Here is a 23,647-nt window from a genome sequence, read left to right as displayed (position 1 = left end):
ATACTAATAAAATATTCAGGGAGTGAGACCCCAAAAGTCACCTTGTTGAAAGAAATTTGGTATGACAGTGTCCATTCCAACTGTCTCATTTGCTGAGTTAGAATGAAATGTCGTAACCCCTCTAAAGGTAGCCTGTTCCTCTGATGACACATTTCTTAGATGTATGATCTTGGATATGTTCTTTGCACTCTCTTGGTTTCATTTACCTTCTCTGTAAAATAGATCCGGGGGCTAGGTGTCGGTGGCTCATGTCTGTAATTCTGGCTACTCAGGAGGCTGAGATATGAGGATTGCAATTTGAAGCCTGCCTGTGAAGGAGTTCATGAGACTCTTACCTCTAATTAAACACCAAAAAAGTTGGAAGGAGAGCTGAGGCTCGAGTGGTAGAGCCTGGAGGACAAAAGCTCAGGCATAATGCACAGGCCTTAAGTTCGAGCCCCAGAACAGTCACAAAAGAAGGGGGTCTAGAGATATGAATCCAGGCCTTAGTTAGTAGCTCTGTGGACATCTCTTTTCAACGGTCACACCTCTTGGAATTTTCAAGCCTCATTACAATCCTGGCTCCTCCCGTATTGCTGAAATTTCAAAGAACTCCCAGGTTAGGTGAACAGCTGGGTAATAAAGCCGATGATATTTCCCCTCATTATCCTTTGTCAGTCTCTCTTCCCCCTCCAATCCTTTGACTGTCTTACCTTTTAACCATTTAGCTTTGTTCTTTTCTTTTCTTTTTCGTTCTTTTTTTGGGGGGGGAGGGAGTCCGGTTGTGGGGCCTGAACTCTGGGCCTAGGCGCTGTCTCTCAGCTCTTCAGCTCAAGGCTAGCGCTCTACCACTTGAGCTACAGCGCCACTTCCGGCTTCTTTCTTTTTGCTCATGTGGTGCTGAGGAATGGAACCCAGGGCCTCATGCATGCAAGGCAAGTACTCTACCACTGAGCTACCTTCCCAGCCCTAACTTTGTTCTTTTCTTGACCCTGCTTTATGCTCTAAAGAACTTTCTTTTCTTTTCAATTTCTTCTCTAATTGTGTGACCTTCTCTCTTTTATCACTTTCTTTCTCTCTTTCTTCTGTGTATTCTACTACCATTTCCCATTCCATCCTTTTTCCTCATGCTAATTTTTAAAATATTTAAATTTTTTAGTCATACAAAGGAGTTGTCATTCAATAAAGAAGTTTATGAGTACAATACATCTTGGTCAATGTCACCCCTTCCATTATTCTCCCCCATATGTCCCAACCCCAACCCTTCCCTCAACTTTCTTATTTTTTTAAACTGTAAATAAAATAGAAGAAAAATTTATTTAGATTAATTAAAGTTTTATATTACTTATTCTTATTGGAAAAAAGTATGATCTGAATAATGATCAAAGTTACACAAAGTAGGTTACTTTGGTTTGTGGTAATCCCAAAAGAAATTGTCACCTTAATTGTACCTTAATCTTGAAGAAAAATCGGTTTCTGAGAGGAACCTGCTTTCTATCAGGCAAAGACAAATAGTCTGTAAAACTCCATGTTTAAAGAACATTCTGGATTTCTTTTTTTCTTTTTTTTTTTGTCGGTCATGGGGCTTGAACTCTGGGCCTGGGCACTGTGCTTGCACTCTTCAGCTCAAGGCGAGTGCTCTACCACTTGAGCCACAGCGTCTAGTGGTTTATTGGAGATAAGAGTCTCATGGACTTTCCTTCCCGGGCTGGCTTTGATCCTCAGATCTTAGCCTCTTGAGTAGCTAGGATTGCAGGCATGAGCCACTGGTACCTGGCTTAAAGAACATTCTGAATGGCATGTTCCACTCAGTTTTAGGAAGGTCTTCTAATGTCAGAGCAGTAATTCAGAGGACTGTGTGAAACCAGGGTATACCTATTTTAATGATTTTTCCATGCCTCTTTAAAAACTGCTATGTAGCTCAGGTGGAGGCAAGGTGCTCCAACTAGCTTTCTTTTTAGCTCCCATTTTAAAATTATTTCTAACTGGACTGCAGCACCACTATTCCCTCTCAGAATGCTGATTATAAAACACTGAAGCAAGTTGGGTACTGGTAGCTCATGCCTATAATTCTAGCTACTCAGATGGCTGAGATCTGAGGGTATCAGTGTGAAACCAGCTCAGGCAGAAAAGTCAGTGAGACGCCAATTAACCAGTAAAATGTGGAAGTGAAGATGTAGCTTCACACAGATCTCTAAGTTTAGTGTCTGGGAGCCAAGATGTGTACCTGAGTGGTAGCTAGAGCACCAGTCTGGAGGGAAAAGCCAAGTGAGAGCAAGAGGCTCTGAGTTTAAGCCCCAGTAGTCATACATACACACACACACACCACCACCACCACCACCAGAGGAAAAAATAACTTTTGTGTTGAAGACATGCATATTTATGGAATTTACTATGTGTTAGGCACTGTTCAAGATTCCAGCCTCCTCAAACAAAGGGACCAAGAAGGCATTAATACATTTGGGAATAAATAGTAGAAGGGACTGACCTGGTATTTCCACTCGGAGGAGGGAAAGGATTTTAATTACAAACACAGGAATCCAGCAGATGGCATCAGAGAACACTATAAAAAAGAAGCGATTTGCAACAGCCACCTCTTTTCCAATGTGATTCCTCACTTCTGCCGTCTGCAGAGCAGTTTTTTGAATGGAACAGAACATAGTAATGTAGGAAAATACAATGATGAGAAAAGCCAGCAAGTTCACACCTGTTGGGGAAAGCACAGTTCTTAACATCTCAACAGTAAACACTGGGGTACTTGAATATGATGGTTCACACACTTGTACTTTCTAGAATCATTTGTCTTATCAGAAGCATTTAGCTAAAATTCTTAAGTTTCTATGCCTCCATCAGAAAGAACGACATTGCCCCATTTGTTAGGAAATGGAAAGACTTGGAAACAATTATATTAAGTGAAGTAAGCCAGGCCCAAAGAAACATAGGTCCCATGGTTTCCCTTATTTGCAATAACTAGTATATGTCTGAGTCAAGCAGAAAAGGTCAGATAAGTTGATGTTAGGGACATGAACCCTAAGATATGCAAATGTTTTTTTCTTTCATGCGATTGTTTCTAACACATTTATAAGATGATTTCTTTGTTGCTTTCTATGCCCCTCCCCCCACGGTATAACCCCTGTTTTCACTGTATTTGATGTTGGTATAATTTGTGGAAGGGAAGGGTAAAAACGAATCATTTAAATAGGGATACAGGTGAACCCATTGCAACAATGAGATGTACAAGTCGTTATGTCAAAAAACGAACTTTACATTTTTGGCAGGGGTGGGGGAGTGGGGAGTATGAGGGGTGGGGGTGGGAGATGGGAAGGGATGGGAAGGGGAAACAAAGGAGGAGGCAACAATGCTTGATAAGAAATGTACTCATTATCTTGCCCATGTAATTGTAACCCCTCTGTACAGTATTTTCACAATTAAAAAAAAGAACTATCAAAAATAAAAATAAAAGAAATATGATAAAGGCTTTCCAACTAAACAAAGAGGTTTCAACGGCATGAATTTTTTTATATAGAAAATTACAGACATCTGAAATTCAGCTCTAGGTACATCATGAAGTAATCTCTAGCTTTTTTTTTAAAGCCTGAACATAAGCTACTTTTGTTTTTAGCTCTTTCAAGAGTCAACCCTCACATGGAGTCTTTTTAAAAATGTGTTTTATTGTACAGAGGGTTACAGTTACATGAGTAATGGTTACATTTCCTATCAAATGTTATCTCCTCCTTTGTTTAGCCCCTACCATCCCTTCCCTTCTTACCTCCCCAACTCCTCCCTCCCCCCCCCCAAGTTGTAAAGTTCGTTTTCAACATAGTGTCTTGTACATCTCATTGTTACAGTGGGTCAACCTGTATCCTTATTTCAGCATTTTTTATTTCCCTTCCCCTCCCACATTAGAAAAATGTATATACAAGATCATATGCATGTTTTAAGAAATAAATATAATCCAATTTCCTTATGTTATGCATACGATCAAGGTAACCTTGGAGTTTAGCATGAACATAATTGCCTCAGAAATGAGGCAATGACTCATGGTTTTGAGTCTTAAACAAAAATATGTGAAACAGAAAATGCATTTTTGCACATTTTTTTCAGGTTCCTCATAATAATTTAGATTGCTGTGGTTTAGAACCCTTTGGACTCAATTTTGAAGAGGAAACAAACAAAAATTAAAATTCATCTGTATGACTTGCTCTTTAGAGCTCCAATATATTTATAGGCTACTCATCTAAAATTACTATCCCTGTGATGCTAATTCTCAATCTTTCCCATTGTTTTATTCTGTTGTAATAATAATCCTGAGTGATTATATTATTCCTTACAGCAAACAGAATATTTACATATATTTTCACAGTTGTTTTTTTTAAAGCCATGAGGGGATGAGAATGCAGTCATAAAATTTAATGCATATCCTACAAAATTAAGAAAGTTATTATTAGTGGTTCATTCCTACAATCCTAGTAACTCAGGAATTTAATCCTGAAGACTGAGGTTTGAAGTCAACCTAGACAGAAGAGTCCATGAGACTTCATTGGTAATTATCCAGCAAAGATGCTGGACTGGAGGCATGGTTCAAGTGGTAGAATTAGTGTTAAGCAAGCAAATTGAGGAAGTGAGAAACTCTGAGTTCAAACTCTTGTTAAGGGCAGGTTCTGAATGTATGTACTAGTGTAAGTAGTATAGTAGCATAATTAGACGGAAAATTATACTCTCTTTGCAATGTTTTCATGTATGTATCACTACTGAGTCTTAAACTCAGGTCCTGGGCACAGTTCCATAGCTTTTTTTTGCTCAAGGGTAGCATTGGAGATGAGCCTCATGGATATTTCTACCTGGACTGGCGTCAAACATTGATTCTCAGATCTCAGCCTCCCAAGTTACTAGGATTACAAACATGAGCCATTGGCATTTTTCCTTGCAACTATTCTCTATATTTAAAACTACTGTAAAATAAAACTAATTAATTTAAAAATATTGTACTCAAATTCTTCAAACAAAAATGTAATTTTATCTATATTTATATACACACCATGCATACATGGATAATAATTATAATAACGATAATGGTGGTGGTGATGTATGTGTGTACATGTATGGATATTTTTTGCCAGTCTTGGGGCTTGAACTCAGGGCCTGGGGTTGTCCCTAAGCTGCTTTTGCTCAAGGCTAGTGCTCTGCCACTTGAGCCACAGTGCTGCTTCCAGCTTTTTCTCAGTGGTTTATTGGAGGTAAGAGTCTCAAGGACTTTTCTGCCTTGCTGGCTTGAAACTGCAGTCCTCAGATCTCAGCTCTGTCAATAGCTGGGATTATAGGCATGAGCCATCAGCACCTAGCTTACATGTATGATTTAATACTGCTGTCTATCTGGAATATGTCACAGGTAACTAACTCCTTTTGGTAAACCTTCTATCTTACCTGAAGATCCAGCTGCACTAAATTTATTTAACTCTTCATCTGGGCCTGTTTCCTAGCTTTGGCCTTTGAGTCTACTCTTTCTTTTCCTGGAACACAGCCCTCAGCCCTCAATTGACTTTACCTCCTCAGCATTTGGGCTTCCATTGGGGTTCATCTCTACTGGGAAGCCTTCTGCTGTTATCAAATAGAGGACTCCTGAATGCCCATGCTCTTCTGCCATGGTATTTATTAGCCTGAGATGTATGAATATGTGTACTTGTCTGCTCCCTGTCCCCTTATCTGGGAGGACTAGGGATCCAGTACTAAATACATAGAAGTCTATGGAAGGTATTAAAGAATCCTGTTGACTATGCATGTAATGTAGTGAGTACAGGGGTGTGTGTGTGTGTGTGTGTGTGTGTGTGTGTGTGTGTGTGTGTGTGTGTGTGTGTGTGTATAGAGGTAGGGTTTCTATACAGTACAATTTAGGAACAGTGAAGAAATAAGTTGTAGGGCCAGGCATGTGTCTCATTCTTGTCATCCCAGCTATGTGGAAAGTAGAGATAGGAGATTCTCAGTGCAAACCAGGCCTGGGCATAAACGCAAGACCCTATCTGAAAAATGACTGAAGGATAAAGGGGTTGGGCATAACTCAAGTGGTAAAACATAAGATTCAACACTAGTACTGAAACCACAGCTACAACAACAGCAACAACAACAAGGACCAAATGTTAAAATAGCTTATGTTATATACCAAGAACACAGATAGCTACTGTTTAGTATAGTGTGTGAGCAGTATTATTAAGATGGTGGAAATGGAGAGTTTGTATTTCAGAGGAGGAAGAGAAGGCATAGATGAAGAACTGGGAACAATGATTACAGCCATAGAGTAAGGATTTAAAGTGACTTATTTAAACTTGACCTTGAAAAGAGTAAAAAAAAACATTGAAGACATCTGTGCAGAACAGATATATAGTGTATAGTCTTTTTGATACCCAGGGACATTGTAACAAGGATGGTAAACACATAAATGGGAAGAGGGGAAGATTATAAGGTCAAATACCACTTCGGGCACAGATAATATTCCAAGTTGGAGAAAACATTAAGGTTTCAACATAAGTTCATAACAGTGGGTAGAGACTAGAAGGAATATAAGGCAGAGGAATGTTTTGATGAAAAAGGAAGTGTCAGCTGGTTCTGGTGGCTCACCCCTGAAATTATAGCTGTTCAGGAGGCTAAGATCTGAGGATAGCAGTTAAAGCCAGCTTAGGAAGGAACATCTGTAAGACTTATCTTCAACTAACCACCAAAAAGCCAGAAGTAGTGCTGTGACTCAAGTGATATGGAACCAGCTTTGAGACAAAAAGCTGAAGAACAGTGCTCAGGTGCTGAGTTCAAGCCCCAGTATTCTCCTTGCCCCAACACACAAAAAGAAAGGATCAGAGTGGTCGACTAAAGGAAAAAGAACAGAAAGGGAATACCCTTGACTTTAAGCAGAAGAAATACATATTGCACCGAAGAAAAAAGAATTTACAAGTGCTAAGCTTGGCACTGATTTGTAACAGTGAATTTAGGGTTTTTCATAACAACAACAACAAAATCCTACCACCACCACAAAAAAAGCAAGAGGAATTCAGAAAACTAAACAAGAAAGCCACTCTATACATCCTTATATTTCTGACCTACAAGCTACATTTGCCAGAGGCAATGTATCTTCTTGCTATTGCTTTCTTCATAAATAATCTCTTGCTAGTGAGTTTCCAGGAATTTATTATTTCTCAATTATCTCCAAAACTAGATACGAAATAAGAGAGTTCAAGTAAGTCAGTAGGGTTTCAGGACCAAATATAAACTAGAATTTTCCCAGCTCCGCTACTCAATATATGAGTGTGAAATCAAGGAATAGAGAGGAGATAATAATAATAATAATAATAATAATAATAAAACAACTTTTAGAAATGCATAGCAAATATTTTCTTTGGAAAGGACATAACTATAACTATATTCCTTTACTTAACTATATTCCTTTACTTCTCCAAGTGAGTACATCCATCTTTGCTGAAGTACATGATATCTTTATGAAAACGATATTTACCCAGGAAATGAAAAGAAGTACTTTTTTTTTTTTACCTAGAAAAATTCCAAGAGAATATGCCTTGTTTCCAGTATGGTCTGTATGGTCATAATGAAGTGGAAAGCATACTCCATTTTTTCCATAAAAGTTTCCAAAAGAATCCTCATTCCAAAAGGGAATGACAGCGATGAGAAATCCAGCCATCCAGATGGAGCTGAGGATGATGGCGGTCTGCCTCTTTCCCAGGCGAATGTTACTGAAGGGGAACACGATGACCAAGAACTTCTCCAGAGTCAGGAAGGTGAGGAGCAGGACGGAGACTTCAGTGGACAGCATGGCCAGGAAGCCCATGAAGTGGCATGGCAAGCTCTCCATCCACAGCAGCGCATACTTCTGATATTGCCCTCGGTATTTTAGATCGAAAAATCCGATGGAGAACAAGTATACCCCCATCAGACAGTCAGCACCTGGGGACAAATCGATGCAGTGCACGTTGGTAATTCTAAACATCTCTTGGTTTAGCCTTCTTCCTACATTCAATGAACTAACATCCTACCTCCTCTAGGAGCCCGGGGCTCTCAAATATGTGCAATTTCTACAGCACCACACTACGTCTTAGTTTTAAATGGATAAGAGAAAGTCTAAAATGAATGGGGGAGAGGGGATAAGGCTAGTATTTAGACAGCAAATATATATCACTTGCATAGTTTACAGAGGAGATTGTCTTTTTGAGAAACATGAATGTTATTTTAAGTTAATCAGGTTTGGCTTATAACCCTCAAGACTTTCTCCATCATCAATCCTTATCCAATTTTCTTTTATCCCACATTTAAGAGTTAATATTCAAGCATAAGTCACTATAAGAACATACATTCTGAAATATGGTAGCACTTTGTTATTTAGAAAATAAACTTTCTCAACGTACATATATAATTTCTGTTAAATTTATGTTATATTAAATTACTATTAAATTCCCTTTTGAAGGTCTCTACATAATATATACACACACCGTATATATAACTACATGTATATATATATATATATATATATATGTTTATATCTCACAGCTTCCAGAAGCTAGCCTGTCTACTTATATAGGAAATATACTTACAACAAAGGATTTTGATGGACAGAGCGTGAGTTGTATTTTCAGCTTTAATGAAAGATCTCATGGCAATGACAAACAGATTTCCAAAGCAGGTAATGAAAGCTATAACCCAGACAAATATTCTGAGGATATTGTTAGCCAAGAGGTCCTCAAATGAAGAAATGCCGTCAGTCAAGGGCATACATATTCGGACATGGGGAGCATAGGAGCAGTAGCGAAAGTTTTTGAAATAACTAAAGTCAAAGGGAAAAGAAGAGTCACTTGACAGCAATGATACAGAAATGACAGCTGCAGTTCTACCAGGAGGGCTGCAACTCGGTTAGGTATGCAATTTCCCTAGGCTTGTTTATTTTTATTTAGTAGTGACTGTGTTAACTGAGGAGTTCCTCATTAAGTGATGTGGTATTTTTGGCAGTGTTCTTTGATAGATGATCCACGTAATGGGACACAGAAAGTCAGAAGTTATTTGGTTGTGGATGGTCAGGTCATGCTGTGGGAGACTTGAAATCTCAGGATACTACCTGACATTGGGATATTCTTATTGAGTGGTATAAAAAGTGGATTAGAGTCACTGAATGGATATCTAGCTTCTATCTAGGGGCTTGTGTGTGGAAGAATCGAAGGAATTTACTACAGCTCCCTAAAAGCATTCCTGACTTGTCTTTAGTTTTTAACCTTTAGATCTACTTGAAGTTGCCCCTTTTCCCCTGACACTGCCTAGAAGGAGAGTCTGAGACTAGGAAAATTTAATTGCAATGGAGCTGCCTTAATCACAGATTTTAGAGCCTGAAAGGACTTACTCAACTTCTAGAAGAAAAGAGAACATGGAGAAGTTTTATGTGTTGGAACTGGTGAAGTTACGTGGTTTATGAAGAGCATAGCCCCTGCACCTGCATGCACAGGGTTTTCCTCCATAAAATACATTCTCTCTGTCCTTTTTACTAATTCATCATTTATTTCTCAGATACTTTTTTTCCTCAAGTCTATTCTGCTTCTCTTTCTTTCTTTCTTTCTTTTTCTTTTTTTTTTGGTATTTCTCAATTTCGTGTCTCAGTTATTTTACTTTGCCATTGTGCCCAGGTCTCCTGTGACTGGACCTCTGGCCTCCTAATCCAAACACAAAAGCCTTTTAATTCCCAAACAAGCCAGGCCCATCCCTTTGAATCTTGCTTTGTTTTTGCCCTCCACCTGGAAGAATCTTCTCCTGGATACTGTCAGGCAGCTCCCTGCTTCTGTTCAGGTCTGCCAAAATGTCATATCACCCTGACTTCCCTTAAGCTTTCCAGATCATTCTGCTAGCCTTTGCTTCTGTTTTGGCCCATCGTAATATTGAATAAACTATTTATTGTTGGCTCATTGACTCTGGTTCCAAAGCTATGTGGAAACTCCATGGGATGGCCTACTTCTCTTTTTTTTTTAAAAATCAACATATGATCCTTTTTTATTTATTTGTTATTATTGTAAAGTTGATACAGTTACTTGAATCAGGTTATGAGTACAATCCTTTTTTTGGGAGGGGGGTCCGGTCGTGGGGCCTGAACTCTGGGCCTGGGTGCTGTCCCTCAGCTTTTCAGCTCAAGGCTAGCGCTCTACCACTTGAGCCACAGCGCCACTTCTGGCTTTTTTTTTCTTTTTGCTTATGTGGTGCTGAAGAATCGAACCCAGGGCCTCATGCATGCAAAGCAAGCACTCTACCACTGAGCCACTTTCCCAGCCCCCTACTTCTCTTATTTGTTACTGTATTCTGAGTATCTGGAACATACCTTGGACATGTGAAGGACTCAACATTTATAAGATCAGCACATGTATGATGGGAAACTGTGTGCTAGGTGTGTCAAGGAGAGACCCAGGAGGCAATCTCTGCCTTTGAATGGCTTATAATACAGCTTCCTACCATTGAGTGTCTGATAGAAGGAACTTGATGTGTAACTCTATTGTGTCTTGTCCTTTTCTGGAGTTTCCTAGCACACCCTTGGGTTCTATTAGGATTCCATTAAATCCACTGTCTCCAGAAAAAGATACTTCCATTCTCCCACTGTGGACCAGGTGGAAGGATGGGATGGTGATGGGGAGGTTATTTCAATAAATAAATAAAGGACAAGGAAGGGGAAAGAAGTTGCTGCCTCATAGGTAGTCATATGTTACTTGGTTCCTTCCTGACCTTTGAATTTAGGTTCCTATTTTAAAAAAACACACAGCAGCTTTTCCACCAAGTTCTAATAAGGTTGAACTTGTCTGGTACTCACCTTCTGCCTGCATCAAGAAAATGATAGCCTCATTAAATATTTATCTAATGGTGCCACAGAAAGAGAAATGAACAAAAACCACAAGGACAGGTATCAAACACCTGCCTTCCAGCCATCATGCCTATTGTACATAGATAAACAAAATGATCTCCCCCAAAAAAAGCACCTTCACATGAACACTTTCGTCCACTGGCTGCGCCCAACTTGGGATCTTACATCGAGTCCTCCCTACTTTTGTGGATGACAAGGGTTAATTTTTTTTTAAATCATGAACATATTGATTATACAGTTGATAAAGAAAGGATTAAGGTTATAAACACATATTATTAACACAACTTACACAGTGCACTTTAGCCAAATATACTAAAGTGACTTAACAGAAACTACTATAAAGATTCATTACCTCCATTTTGTAGTGTACTTAGTAACAGTAACAACACCTGGACTCTATATAGCACCTTTCTTCCTAAGGGCTCAAATCTTAGAGCAGCCGACTGCTCACTCATGTGAAGTGAATTAATGTTTCCAGGTCTCCTGAGTACCATTTAGCCAGACTTCATCTTGTGTATAATGTGGCATTCTGGTACCCTGATCTCTTATTGGGCCTCAATTGGATTAACAGCGTGTTTCCAGAGAGAAGGGTCATTCATGTCGGCACATCATAATATTGAACTCTATTTGAACAGGGACCAAAGGTGACAAAATTAAAAAGTTCTCAATAAAAGAAGACTTTTGTTGCATACAAACACATTTAGAGCAGTGATACATTTAAACAATTGACATGAGCACATGTGAAAATATTTCACTATGCTTTTGTCTTCATTCTTTTATAATACATACATGTGAGAAAGATTCTTCATGGGTTGAAACATTCCTGTGTTTATATTTGGAATCTCTATCCTTTCCAGGTCTCTGAAAAATATGCACAATAGTTTTAACGCCTTAAGGATTAAGCTTTATTTTTTGTAATCACATTGTCTGGTCCTAAATGAGATGCTTCAAAATTTCATGTTACCAATGAATGAAAATTTTCTAATACCTGCTCTTACAAATTTATTACTTCTATTTAACTCTCCTCTAAGTCAATTTTTAAAAAATACGTTACTTTACATGCAGAATCACATTTTAATACCACAATTTCATTCATTTCTTTGGTTTAGAAATGGCAAGGGGGTGGAGAGGGTGTAGCTCACTTTTTGTTGTTGTTGTTCTTGTTATTGCTTGTTAGTTTTTAATCAGCAGATGCTCACTAATTTGGAATGAAAACTTAATCTTGTATTAATTACCAACAGAAACCTAGTTGACAAGAACAAAAAGTGATATTAACTATTAGTCTTTGAAATTAAATGAAGAATGAGGGAGAGTGACTTGGCAAATCTGATCATGTAAGTATATATCGATATGTCAAATATGAAACTCCCCAAAAAAACTAATTGATGCTAATGTGGAAAAAAATTAAATGAAGAAATGCCTTGAGATCAAATGAGATAGTGTGTTATTTAGTTAAAGCAAACAAATACACTAATGATTTATGGTCAACAAATGATCACAGAGAGAAGAGGATCATAACGCTCAGACATGAATTGGCAGAATTCTTGACACTGTTGAAACTCAAGATGGCTGACAATTTGAGACACTAAACATCATTAGCTGTTTGAATACTCACATCTGCAAGTTTATTTTTTAATTTTACTAAAAGAACCAACTGGTATTAAGTAGCTTCTTATATGACAGGGGAAAAGGAAATAAAGAAGACAAGCCTTACAAAAATGTGTTATTGCCAAATTGTTAAAAGAAAAATTATGCAGATTTAGTTTTGTGAATGTTATAGGATGAAATATTTTTCCATATGAATACAGTTTTCAGAAAGAAAATAAATCTGATTTCAAATACATAACTGTCTTTCACACAATCAGCATTAGGAAAGGAAATTTTGTGGTTAATCAGAATGTCATTAAAACTAACAGTGATATGCACAATCATGGGAGGATGCATGCTTCTACGTGTGAACTACTCATTTAGAAGGAATTGTCTCTAAGAGGCATCTGCATCCGCTAAAATGACAGTCAACATACAAGTGTAATATTTTACTTACAGAGACTGAAGTTGTTTGAGACTTCCAAACTGGTTCTTGTGGAGGTACAAAAGAGGATTGGACGATAGGTTTCTTTTTTTTGCCATGAGAGGAAGAAAAAAGAAATACAAATGTTCTTATTTTGGAAGCCTAAGATGTTGTTTAAATCTGATGATGATGAGAACTTACAGCTTTTGTAGAAGCTTTTGGTCTTTAAAAAGATGGGCTGGTAGCTCTGTTATCAGATTGCTGGATAGATCCCTGTGAGAAAGAGTGAAACCCCAAACCATTACTTTGGAATTTTGTGACCTAGGCATTGCTACTACTCACAATTAGTGTCATCCCAGTTGATGTAACAGAAGATAGGGACCCAATTAACCAACCTGATAACATGTTACGCAACAAGACAGCCAAATGGATATGTTTTCCATTGCTTTATGGGCACCTGACATTATGTTCATCCAGTTCCTGCCTGGAATTTCCTCTCACCCCCTTTCTACCACATGCTGGCTTTACGATCTTTGACTAATTTCCTCTGTTGGAGGTACTCTTTGTACACTTGAGTCATTCACACTCCTGTGAGTCCTACTTGGTCCACGTAGGTGATCTCTTGTTTATTAAATTTTGTGAGGTCAATTCTTGCGTCTTTTACTTGTTTCAAATTCCAACTAAGATAATGTTGGCCACTCAGTATCTGCCTTGACAATCTTGAATAGAACTTTCCATGTTTTTAATACATTCTCATACAGGACTATTTTTGCTTTAAAAATGTGAGTGTTTATGATTAAATGTCATAGTATGGTAGAATCAAGAAAGAATCATAGGGGAGTAACCACCACCACCACCAAAACCCAATATACAATTTCCTAAACATAAATGAATTGAAAACTCAAACATAGCCTTTATTTGGTAGGACTGTTTGAACTCAAGCTGTCATGCTTACTCTTAGTTTGCTTTTCAGATAGAATCTATTGCTTTTTGCTTAGACTGGTCCTAGACCACTACCCTTCTATCTCCAGCTCCTGGATAGCTAGGATTATAGGTATGCTGTACCAAGTCCACCTATCTTTTTCTTGATATTTTAGAGCTAACGATGGATATGGGGCAGTTACAAATAGCTAAGATTTAGCTCTTTCCCTAAAGGAACCTTCACAGAGTGCTGTGATTTGGATGTTGTTCATGTGTTGGTAGAATGGTCTTCAGTGTTGTGGTTATAGACTTTCTAAGAGAGGAGGCCTAGTGAGAGGTGGTAGGTCATTGGCATGTTACTCTTGGAAGGGATTAAGGTAGTTCTCATAGTTCCTACAAAAGTAAATTTTTCCAATGAAAAGCAAACTTGACCCTAAATGCTTCTTTGGCTTCCTGTCTTTCCATGTAATGCCTTTTGCACATGCTTGTGCTGTAATGTCACCCATCTGACACAGACAAACTTGACGGGGTTGTCTGATCTTGGACATTCCACCTTCTAAGAGTTAAACAAGTTTCCTTTTCTTCATAAAATACAGCACACAGCTGTTCTTCTTTTTTTTTTATAGCAACGGAAATTGTACTTGTAGAGCCAGATTACAAAAGAAGGAGAGAATGAAACAAGTGTAATCACAGAAGAATAGATACACACAGAGGAAGGAGTCACCAATAATGGCCTGAGAAGTTAAGGAGTTATGTGAGCGCAGCTTGATGTGTTCAGGTGGTAAATGAGTTCAGATGAGTTCAGGGTAAAAGAAGAGCAGCTTTTCAGGTGAGAGTAAACATAATCAAAGAAACGCTTGGAATTGAATGCCATCTTCAGGAGCCAGGAAGTGGTCCAATAGGAATAGAGGAGAAAATATTTGCATGGGGGTGGGGAAGGGGAAGATTTAGAGGAAGTAAGCCTGGGAAAGTTCATGGAGGCTAGGTGGAAGGGCATGCACACTCCAAGGCAGTATTTTCCAGTGGCATTGGAATCACTGAGAATGCTTATGGAATTCTAGACCACATTTCAGGCTCCCATTCCACACATTTGGCCCGTTATCTCTCTGACTGCTGTGCACACTTCCATTTGGAAGCCATGTGGAAGACATCACTAAGTAGCAAGCAACAGAGAGTGAGAATTCAAGCGGGGCAGATGGATTATTAGGTTGTGGGTTATGGGATGGCTATAATGAGAAACATGAAAGAAAGGCTGGAGTTAGGGAGGGACATCAGGCAGGATGGGGCCTCGATGTGGAGCAGGTGAGAGCCAATGAAGGCTTCACAGGGTCACCCGAAAGGCTTGGGTTTAGAGAGAACTTAGAGCATCAGGGAAGAGACAGAGCAGCAAAGAGCCATCTTTCAGGCCTGGGTATCAAGCTGATACGATTCCCACAAAGAGGCAGGAAATGGAGTAAGATGCATGGTACTGTTATGATAGCCAAGTGCCAGGTTTTGCCAGCTGTGATTTTTTTCATCTGGTGGGCCAAGTGAGAGGATCACACCTGGATGATGGACCAGAAAGAAAGACACAAATGTGCTTAGGACAGAGAGGGCATGACCATGGAGCCAGATGCTGATGCCCTGGCATAGCCAGAAATTGTCCTTTAAGGTGTTACAGAGAAAGGTAAAGGTAGAATATACTCTCTATTGCAGGGAAAGGCATCAGGAAAGTTTATTTCTCCCTAAGTTGATTTGATGTCCTAGTGGCAAAGTAAAATTATCCAGTGCTTAAAAAACTCAAGCTGTGTTGCTCAAGTATCTCTCAGCTTACACATTTTCCTACAGCTCTCCGAGGTTAAGTATGTTGAAATGAATTGCTGGTGGTCTGAAAAAGGGCAGACTACAGTGGTATAGCTCCTCTGAACAATCAATACCCCATTTAGCAAAATGAACACTAGGAAGCTGAACCATATTGGCGAGGGGAGTGAGGGGGGGACACACGAAAGAAGGGAAAGTGAGCAATTACAGTCATTCTATTCAATGTACATTATGTAAGAATTGAACCACATAACTTCAAGGCAGGGATGAGGGGGGGAAAGATGGAGGAGAACGATGAAAGGGGGAGCACTGATTACGATGTGCTGTATTCATAATTTGACTTCTGGCATTGAAACCACTTAATAATAAATAAATGCATATTTAAAAGACCAGTAAGCTAGCTGATTGTATCTTGGGTTCACCTCCTTGCCCTTCTTTATGAGGGAGAGCGATGTATGATTTGAAGAGGATTAGGAAAAATTTCAAAACATAGTCCCTTAAATTTATTTATAAATTATGCCTTTGTTTGTTCCAGGTTGCTGTCCCTCCTCACCCCATAACTCAAGTCTATATTCCCTCTCCTGAGCCTGACCAGCAATGGGATTTCCAGGAGCTTGCTTTGGAATAATGAGTCTTTAATTAACTTTTTTGCCTCAAAAAAGATAATCTCTTTTAGTTCAAATGCAGTTCCTTGCATGTAGCAGGTACTTTATAAAAATTATGGACGCGATTTCTGATGTTCCCTAACTAGATTAAATGATTGAAATTACTCCTGAATTACTTTTAAAAATTACTCTGACTTCTTTCCCCCAATACTTCCTGGATTACAGAACAAAGTATAAAGAATGTAGATGGATCATTGAAAAACATGAATATCCATTTTAAGACCTACATCTGGAGAGTACTTTTTTTTAACCCTACTTGCCATTATTTGTCATGCAATAGACTTAATTTCAACTTCCAAGATACATAGTTATGTAAGGATGCTTCTGGTTTAGAGGTTTAAATCTAGAAAACATATTTGAACAGAAAAACATGACATGAGTTCTTCATTCAAGACATACGTGTTTGATTCACCCGAGACAAAAGTCATAATTACTGCAGCAATAATAAGAAATTTAATTCTTTGATTCAGTTACCATTTACTAATGTCATTCCAATTGGTCCACATTATTTGTTCAACAAACACTGATGAAGAATTACCTATCATCCAGCCACTAGAGTTAAATGATCTCTGTATCTAAGAAGCTATAGAACACTCATTTATTCCCAAACATGCATCTATATATTCAACCAAAGAAATAGGTAAGAAAACTAGGGTAGGCTAACTCTACATTAAGCCCGACCATATGATTTTTCATGTGCTCTTGACTTTCGGATCAGGTTGGTTTTCTTAATTGATTTTTTTCACCTTCAATAGTCTACAGAATGTTGATTGCTGCTGATGGAAAAGTAGTCTCACGTCATTTAAATTGATAATCGTGGAAGAAGCAATCATATTCTTCCTAGTAGACGATGCTACTTACAGTTCTCCTAAATTTTTTAATGAGGCAAATGTCTTCTCTGGAACAAAATCAATTTGATTTCTAGGCAGAAACCTGTAAGACATGGCGAGAGTCAGCACCTTGGGGTTGAGTTTGTTGGCAGAATCCATTCTCCCTGGGAGATGCTCTGCTCAGGGTGGATTTTAACAACCCCCCTTTGAGTCTCAAAGGGAGGCTTTCCTGATGTGGGACTCAGTTTCTCTCACGAAGTGCTGCTTAAGCAATTTGAGACATTGAATTTGGTCCTGGAGGCTAGACAGTTGGTTTTTGATTCTGATTATTTTAGAAAATGTCTCTCACTTTTCTGTTCCATTTATTTTTATTTTTCCAACCACCCATTCAATCATCGACAGACCCTACCAAGTGCTTATTCCCTGTGGAAAACTGCAATGACAACAAACAGATACTTGTGTTTTCAATTTTTTACCAAACATGCCAATTGACCAATCTGTCTGCCCAACCCCATTACCACAGTATAACCAACAACCAGAATCATCAATCAAACTCTTTAGCCAATTAGAAGACATGAGACATTTGTATTTCCCCTTTACTCTTTTATTTTGTTTAATTATGCCAGCCCTGGAGCTTGAACTCAGGAACTGGACATGCCGTCCCTTAGCTTTTTTGCTGGTGCCGTACCTATTGAGCACTTCCAGCTTTTTGATGGCTAATTTGAAGTTCAAAACCTGCCCTGGCTGGCTTTGAACCTCAGACTTGAGATTTCAGGCTCTTGACTAGCTGAGATTATAGGGCTGAGCCACCAGTACTTGGCTTTTCTTTTTCACCTTTAGAATGCAATGGTAATGTTCTATTTGAAAGAGAGAGAGAGACACACACACACAGAGACAGAGACAGAGACAGAGAGAGATCAAGCCATTGGCAAGAAGAGCCACTCAGTACCCCAGACAGGCTGTGTGGATAGTGGATGGGAAATGGGCACTTTCTGGTAGCAGAAAGGAGGACTGCCCTCAGATAGCAGGAGCCAGCCAGCTACAGACCCGAGTGTGGGCAACTTAACTGACGCCTCACCTCCATTGCTAAATCAGTCAATGCACATACCTAGTATTGGACTGTCACACCAAAGCTGTAAACAACACACAGCTTCAGAGTTCATTGCCAATGTCTCCTTAGAATTTCCCAGTCTCTAGAGTTTCTTCTTTATTTACCAAAGCCTGTGGTGTACTTACAGGACTGTGAGAGACTCGCATGACAGAAAGGTGGAATTCACAAGATATTTTATTTGATTGCCTTCCAGATCCCTGAAAGTCACAAAGGAAAATACTTTTGAATAATTTCGCACAAATCATATGCTTACAGATGATTTGTTAATAGCCATATCTGCATATGCATGCATGCATGTATATATGTATGTATTTACTTTGTGGAGATAGTGGAAATTGAACTTATAGCATCCTAGGCAGGTCTTCTACCACTTAAGTCATGCCTCCATCTCCTTTTTGGGTTGGCTATTTTGAAGGGAAGGTCACACTCGCCTGGCCTAGACTGGCCTGGACTGTAATCCTCCAACTTGCACTTTCTTGTGTGGCTGGGGTTGACAGGCTCAAGCCACTATGCCCAGCCATTAATTGAGATGGAAGTCTTAGGACATTTTTTATGCTTGTGCTGGTCTCAAACCACAATTCCCCAATCTCTGATGTCTAAGTAGCTAGGATTGCAGACTCAAGTCACTGTTCTCAGCAGTATCTGAATTTTATTTTTAATTCATTCCAATGTTTACTATTTCTTTTTGCTGAACTATTTTTAGTGCCTGAACTCAGGGCCTGGGCGCTGTCTCTGAACTTCTTTTGCCCAAGGATAGTGCTCTACCACTTGAGCCAGAGCACCACTTCTCACTTTTTTCTGAGTACTTTATGGAGATAAGAGTCTCATAAACTTTCCTGTCCCAGCTGGCTTCAAACTGTGATCCTCAGACCTCAGCCTCCTCAGTAGCTGGAATTACAGGTTTGAGCCACTGGTGCCCGGTGCTTCCAGTGTTTTGTGCCTAATTATTGTAAGGTTAACATAATTAATATTATGTTTCACTTCCCAATTAATATTAGAGCACAATCCAATGGAGGGAAAGGGCAGGTGATTGTTTTTATACTGGGCATTCTACTATTAATTATAGTGTTGATAGATCATCCTAAACCATTGCCACTGGGGCTTTTACAGCCCACTGCTTCTCTGCCTGCACAGCCCAGAACTCCTGCAGGACTGTTGAGGTTTCTCCTCATTAACGCACCAGCAATTGCCATGTTTGGAGGTTCACTCTCCTGTTTACACAGCTAGGAAGTGTCAGAACTGCTCTTGTAAGTTGGGTCTCTCAGAATCTAAAGCCTACATGTGTAACTGTCCCGGTCCACCATATTCTTACATTCCTATCAGCATCACATAGGTATTCTTATATTCCTATCAACAGCACATAGGTATTTTGGTCTTTATGGAGAAGCTCAAGCCACAATGATTTTACACATACAAATCCAGATCCTGGTGAAGTGAAGTGATGCAGCCCGGCTCCCAGCGTGGCAGGAAGCAGCCTAGGAGCCACTTGGCATTTGCTTGCAGTGCAGATGCTCAGACTCCACCCCAGATCTACTGAATCAGAAATTCAGAGCTGTGGCCCCATCCTCAGATCTCCTGTGGTTTTTCATGTAACAAAGCCTCCCCAAATCACTGTCAGGGACATTTCTTTCTGCCACCCAGTGCCTCAGAGCAGGTGGTATCGCCCTATTGAGGAAAGACTGTCCACAGCCTTAACATTTTCACTTAGAGCCAACCAGGGAAGAATGAGAAACACTCGTCTTTTTCCCCTACTAATTTCCCTCCCTCCCTCCCTCCCTTCCTTCCTTCCTTCCTTCCTTCCTTCCTTCCTTCCTTCCTTCCCTCCCTCCCTCCCTTCCTCCCTTCCTTCCTTCCTTCCTTCCTTCCTCTTTGCTCCTAGAACAATCAAGGTTTTTGCAATCACAGCTGCTACTCTACTATTTGAACCCACACTCCACTTCCAGCTTTTTGCTGCTTCTCAGATTTGTCTGCCTGGGCTGCGTTTGAACCTGGGTTTGATCCCGGCCTCATTAGTAGCTAGGATTGCAGACATGAACTATCTACATTTAGATCTCTCTCCCTGTGGCAAAAATTTGCTAGTACCCTGGGCTGGCTTTGAACTCATGATCCTCCTACTTCCGTGTCCTTAGTGCTATGATTATCAACTTGTACCACCACACCTGGCTTTCTAGCTTTTCTTTATAGCCAGCTTACTACAGTATTCCCCAAATATGGCAGTATTTCCTGTTTTGCAACTTCTTTCATGGGCACAATAAAAACACCAACCCCTTTGCCACAGTCTTTTAAATTCTATTTTAGAGCCATCTTGGGAGGATTCTTGTAGGATTCTTGTATTTTTTTTGTTCCCTCAAAAACATATTATAAACACCGCATTGTCTTAGAAGTCCATCACTGCTAAATGGAGCGAGGAAGAACTTTTTCATATTCTCCCAAGATGAACAGTTTGGAGTCATTGTTCTACAGGGTGGCAAATTAAGGGAGAGGGAAAGCTTGGTGGGGGAGGTTTTGCCCGTGCCTTTTGGTTGGAGCAATTTGGATTTGACATTTCACCTATCATCTGAGTAAAAGGGCCCTTCTGATTTGTAAGCAGGCCAACTAACTAATTATATTTTCATTCACCATCTGTGTTTTCTCCAGTGTTTGCTGGAGCTTAGGGTGAAAATGAGCATTCTAGCAGCCAGGGGCTCCGATGCTGATTCCCAGCTACTTGCTGCTCTTGCTGTTGTTAATCATTGTGGGAGGAAGACAAGGCTATGGCCTGATGCTTCCCTGTTCTTTTGTTTCTCTCTCTCTCTCTCTCTCTCTCTCTCTCTCTCTCTCTGTGTGTGTGTGTGTGTGTGTGTGTGTTGGTCTTGGGGCTTGAACTCAGGGTCTGGATGCTGTTCCTATGCTTAAACGCTCAAAGCTAGCACTCTATCACTTGAACTAAACCTCCACTTCTGGATTTTTGGTGCTTGCTTGAAGGTTGGTGCTCAAGGACTTTCTTGTCCAGGCTAGCTTCTAACTGCAGTCCTCACATCTCAGCCTCCTGAGTAACTTGAGTCAATGGTATCTGACTCCTTCTTTCTTATATGTATAATTATTTATTTGCTATTACTTTTTTCACTTCTTTTTTGGTTTTCTTTTGGAATAAGATCTTGCTATGCTGCCCAGCCTGGCCTTGAACTCTTGATCTTCCTGCCTCTGTCTTCTGAGTGCTAGGACTACAGGTGGAAACTACTATCTTCAGCCCCCTCAAAGGATAGTTAAACCAGAAAGCAACATAACTGGACTTAATTTAGGAAAGGAATCACAGGTTTTTAAAATTTTTATGATCATGTATCAGGCTTGAACTCAGGGCATTTTACTGTCTCAGCTTTCTTGCTCATGGCTGATTTCAAACCTTAGTCCTCTAGGTAGGCTTTAACCTCTAGTACCTAGGATTATAGGTATGAACCATGGGGACCCAACTTGTAGATAGGTTTTTTTAAGGTAATCTTGAACTAGATTTAGGGCTAGTTTCCTTAAGCTGGACAAATAAACATTAAATTATAAAGGAATACTCACATCCAATTGAGTTGAGGCATATAGGCACACATCTGTTCAGGCAGGGCCTCTATGTAGTTATTAACCATAGATCTTCAGACAAAGAAAATATTCATTAGAAACAAAAATCATGTGCCACTTTCAGAGCAGTCTTTGTTATTATAACACAACTTGAAACTTACATGCTGAACCTAATATATTAGGGTAAAGCATATATACATAGTTACTCCTTCCGAATGGCCATTAACTATAGCAAGGACTGAGGAACAGATGATAACAAAGAAACTATGAGTGTAAAACCATGAAATACATCCTAAGAATAAGCATTATGTAGTTTAATTTTATGAGCTGAAACAAGACTGTATATTAAGTTCAAATTTGAAGTTCATGCTAATTCTCGTGCAACTGAAGTTTGCAATTATTTCCAGTTCCATATATCAAACATTCCTTCTTAGAGGCACCATTAATCATTTGTAACATTAAAGGACCACATTGGAACTGCACTAAATCTAAGAAGTGACAGCAGGATGAATCAGAGGGAAGGAAAACAACTCATGAGCATTTTATGCTGTACAATTAATTTATGATATTGTAGTTCTTTCTGACAAGTAGGAAAATAATGATGCTTCATGATCAACTATAAAAGAAAATAAGAATTCCCTGTGGATAAATCATTTGGGAACATTAATAAACACTGAATATACAATGATGAAAATAGCCTTGATGGTAGGATAGAGATTTTTAGAATTTTTGGTGACTTTCATAGGACAAAACTACACATTTCCTCTGTTAAAAATGAAACTGGAGCTGGATGCCAAGGGACTCAGGCCTGTAATCCTAGCTCTGAGGATTGCAATTTTAAGCCAAGCTACACAAGAAAGTTGAGCTATTCTTATTTCCAATCAACCAACAAAGCCTCGAGAAGTATATCTGTGGCTCAAATAGTAGAGTGCTATCCTTGAATGTGAAAGCTAATGCTTAGTGCCCAGACCCTAAGTTAAGCCCCAGTGTTGTCAATAGGTATAACCTCTGCCTCCCCCACCCCTGGAAAAAAATGTAAAAAAAAAAATGAAGCTGGAGCCAACCTCCTAGGAGATTCTAACAGATTTAAGTATAGGTAGGATATCATGATATAAAAATGAATCTTTGGTTAGCCACTCCAAACATACATTGGATTTTAAGAAATTAAAGGGGATAAAAATAATGAATTACTAGACTTAAAATATGCATTATAATACAGCCCATTCTTCTCTTTAATCTGTGGCCAGGAAGTAGCAATACTAAATATGGCTGAAAACACAGGAAAGGTTACGAGTAATAAACAATTTGGTGGAATTAATATTTTTGTTTGTTTTGTGCAGGTAATGAGCCTTTAACTCACCCTTTGCTTTTTTAGCTCAAGGCTGGTGATCTATCATGTGAGCTACTGGCTCTCCACTTCTGGCTTTCTTGCTGGTTAATTGGAGATAAGAGGCTTATGGATTTGAACTGTGATCCGCAGGTCTTACCTTCCTGAGTAGCTAGGATTATAGGTATGAGCCATAGCACCCAGCTGGATTTAATATACTATTTTTCAAATACCTTTTCTGGAAGTTAGTGTTAGATGTCATGGTGATTTGTAGAGGAACAGGTGAATACTTACAGAAAAAATAAGGAATTTAATCCAGTAAATAATCGCTGTGAAATTCGGGTTATTGGATTGTCATCCAGAATTCTGACAAAACATACCAAAAAACATTTCCAATGTTAGATTTCTGAAATAAAACCAGGAAAAGAAAACAAAAGGCCCATGACAATCTTGCCTCTCCCAATACCTGGCCCATCCTTCAAGTGTTTGTTTGTGGCTGATTTTCTTGTCTCTGTTTTCGAAGGCCTTTGCTTCATCCTAGGGCTGTTCAACGACTCTAACGCCCACCTCAGCAC

At 39.3% G+C, this 23,647-nt stretch overlaps 1 protein-coding gene across 4 annotated transcripts in view; it reads right to left on the bottom strand.

Moving 5' to 3' along the window:
* Nucleotides 1-23,647, bottom strand: part of Rxfp2 (relaxin/insulin-like family peptide receptor 2) — a 67,529-nt gene that overhangs the window by 2,069 nt on the left and 41,813 nt on the right. For 2 of the 4 annotated variants that reach the window (XM_013027280.1, XM_013027281.1), the window contains 10 exons: nucleotides 23,367-23,438; nucleotides 21,746-21,817; nucleotides 18,325-18,396; nucleotides 17,120-17,191; nucleotides 13,074-13,145; nucleotides 12,906-12,977; nucleotides 11,651-11,722; nucleotides 8,568-8,797; nucleotides 7,513-7,923; nucleotides 2,468-2,686 (listed from right to left, as the gene is read on the bottom strand). In XM_013027280.1, coding sequence (XP_012882734.1) covers nucleotides 2,468-2,686; nucleotides 7,513-7,923; nucleotides 8,568-8,797; nucleotides 11,651-11,722; nucleotides 12,906-12,977; nucleotides 13,074-13,145; nucleotides 17,120-17,191; nucleotides 18,325-18,396; nucleotides 21,746-21,817; nucleotides 23,367-23,438 — 1,364 coding nt within the window. The remainder of the gene's footprint in view (nucleotides 1-2,467; nucleotides 2,687-7,512; nucleotides 7,924-8,567; nucleotides 8,798-11,650; nucleotides 11,723-12,905; nucleotides 12,978-13,073; nucleotides 13,146-17,119; nucleotides 17,192-18,324; nucleotides 18,397-21,745; nucleotides 21,818-23,366; nucleotides 23,439-23,647) is intronic. The other 2 variants (XM_013027282.1, XM_013027284.1) reach the window with 1 other exon arrangement.

Source organism: Dipodomys ordii, unplaced genomic scaffold (assembly GCF_000151885.1).
Source record: "Dipodomys ordii isolate 6190 unplaced genomic scaffold, Dord_2.0 Scaffold102, whole genome shotgun sequence".
Taxonomy (NCBI): Eukaryota; Metazoa; Chordata; class Mammalia; order Rodentia; family Heteromyidae; genus Dipodomys; species Dipodomys ordii.
Note: the sequence above shows the minus strand (reverse complement) of the source record. Positions and strands in the feature narration are given on the sequence as shown.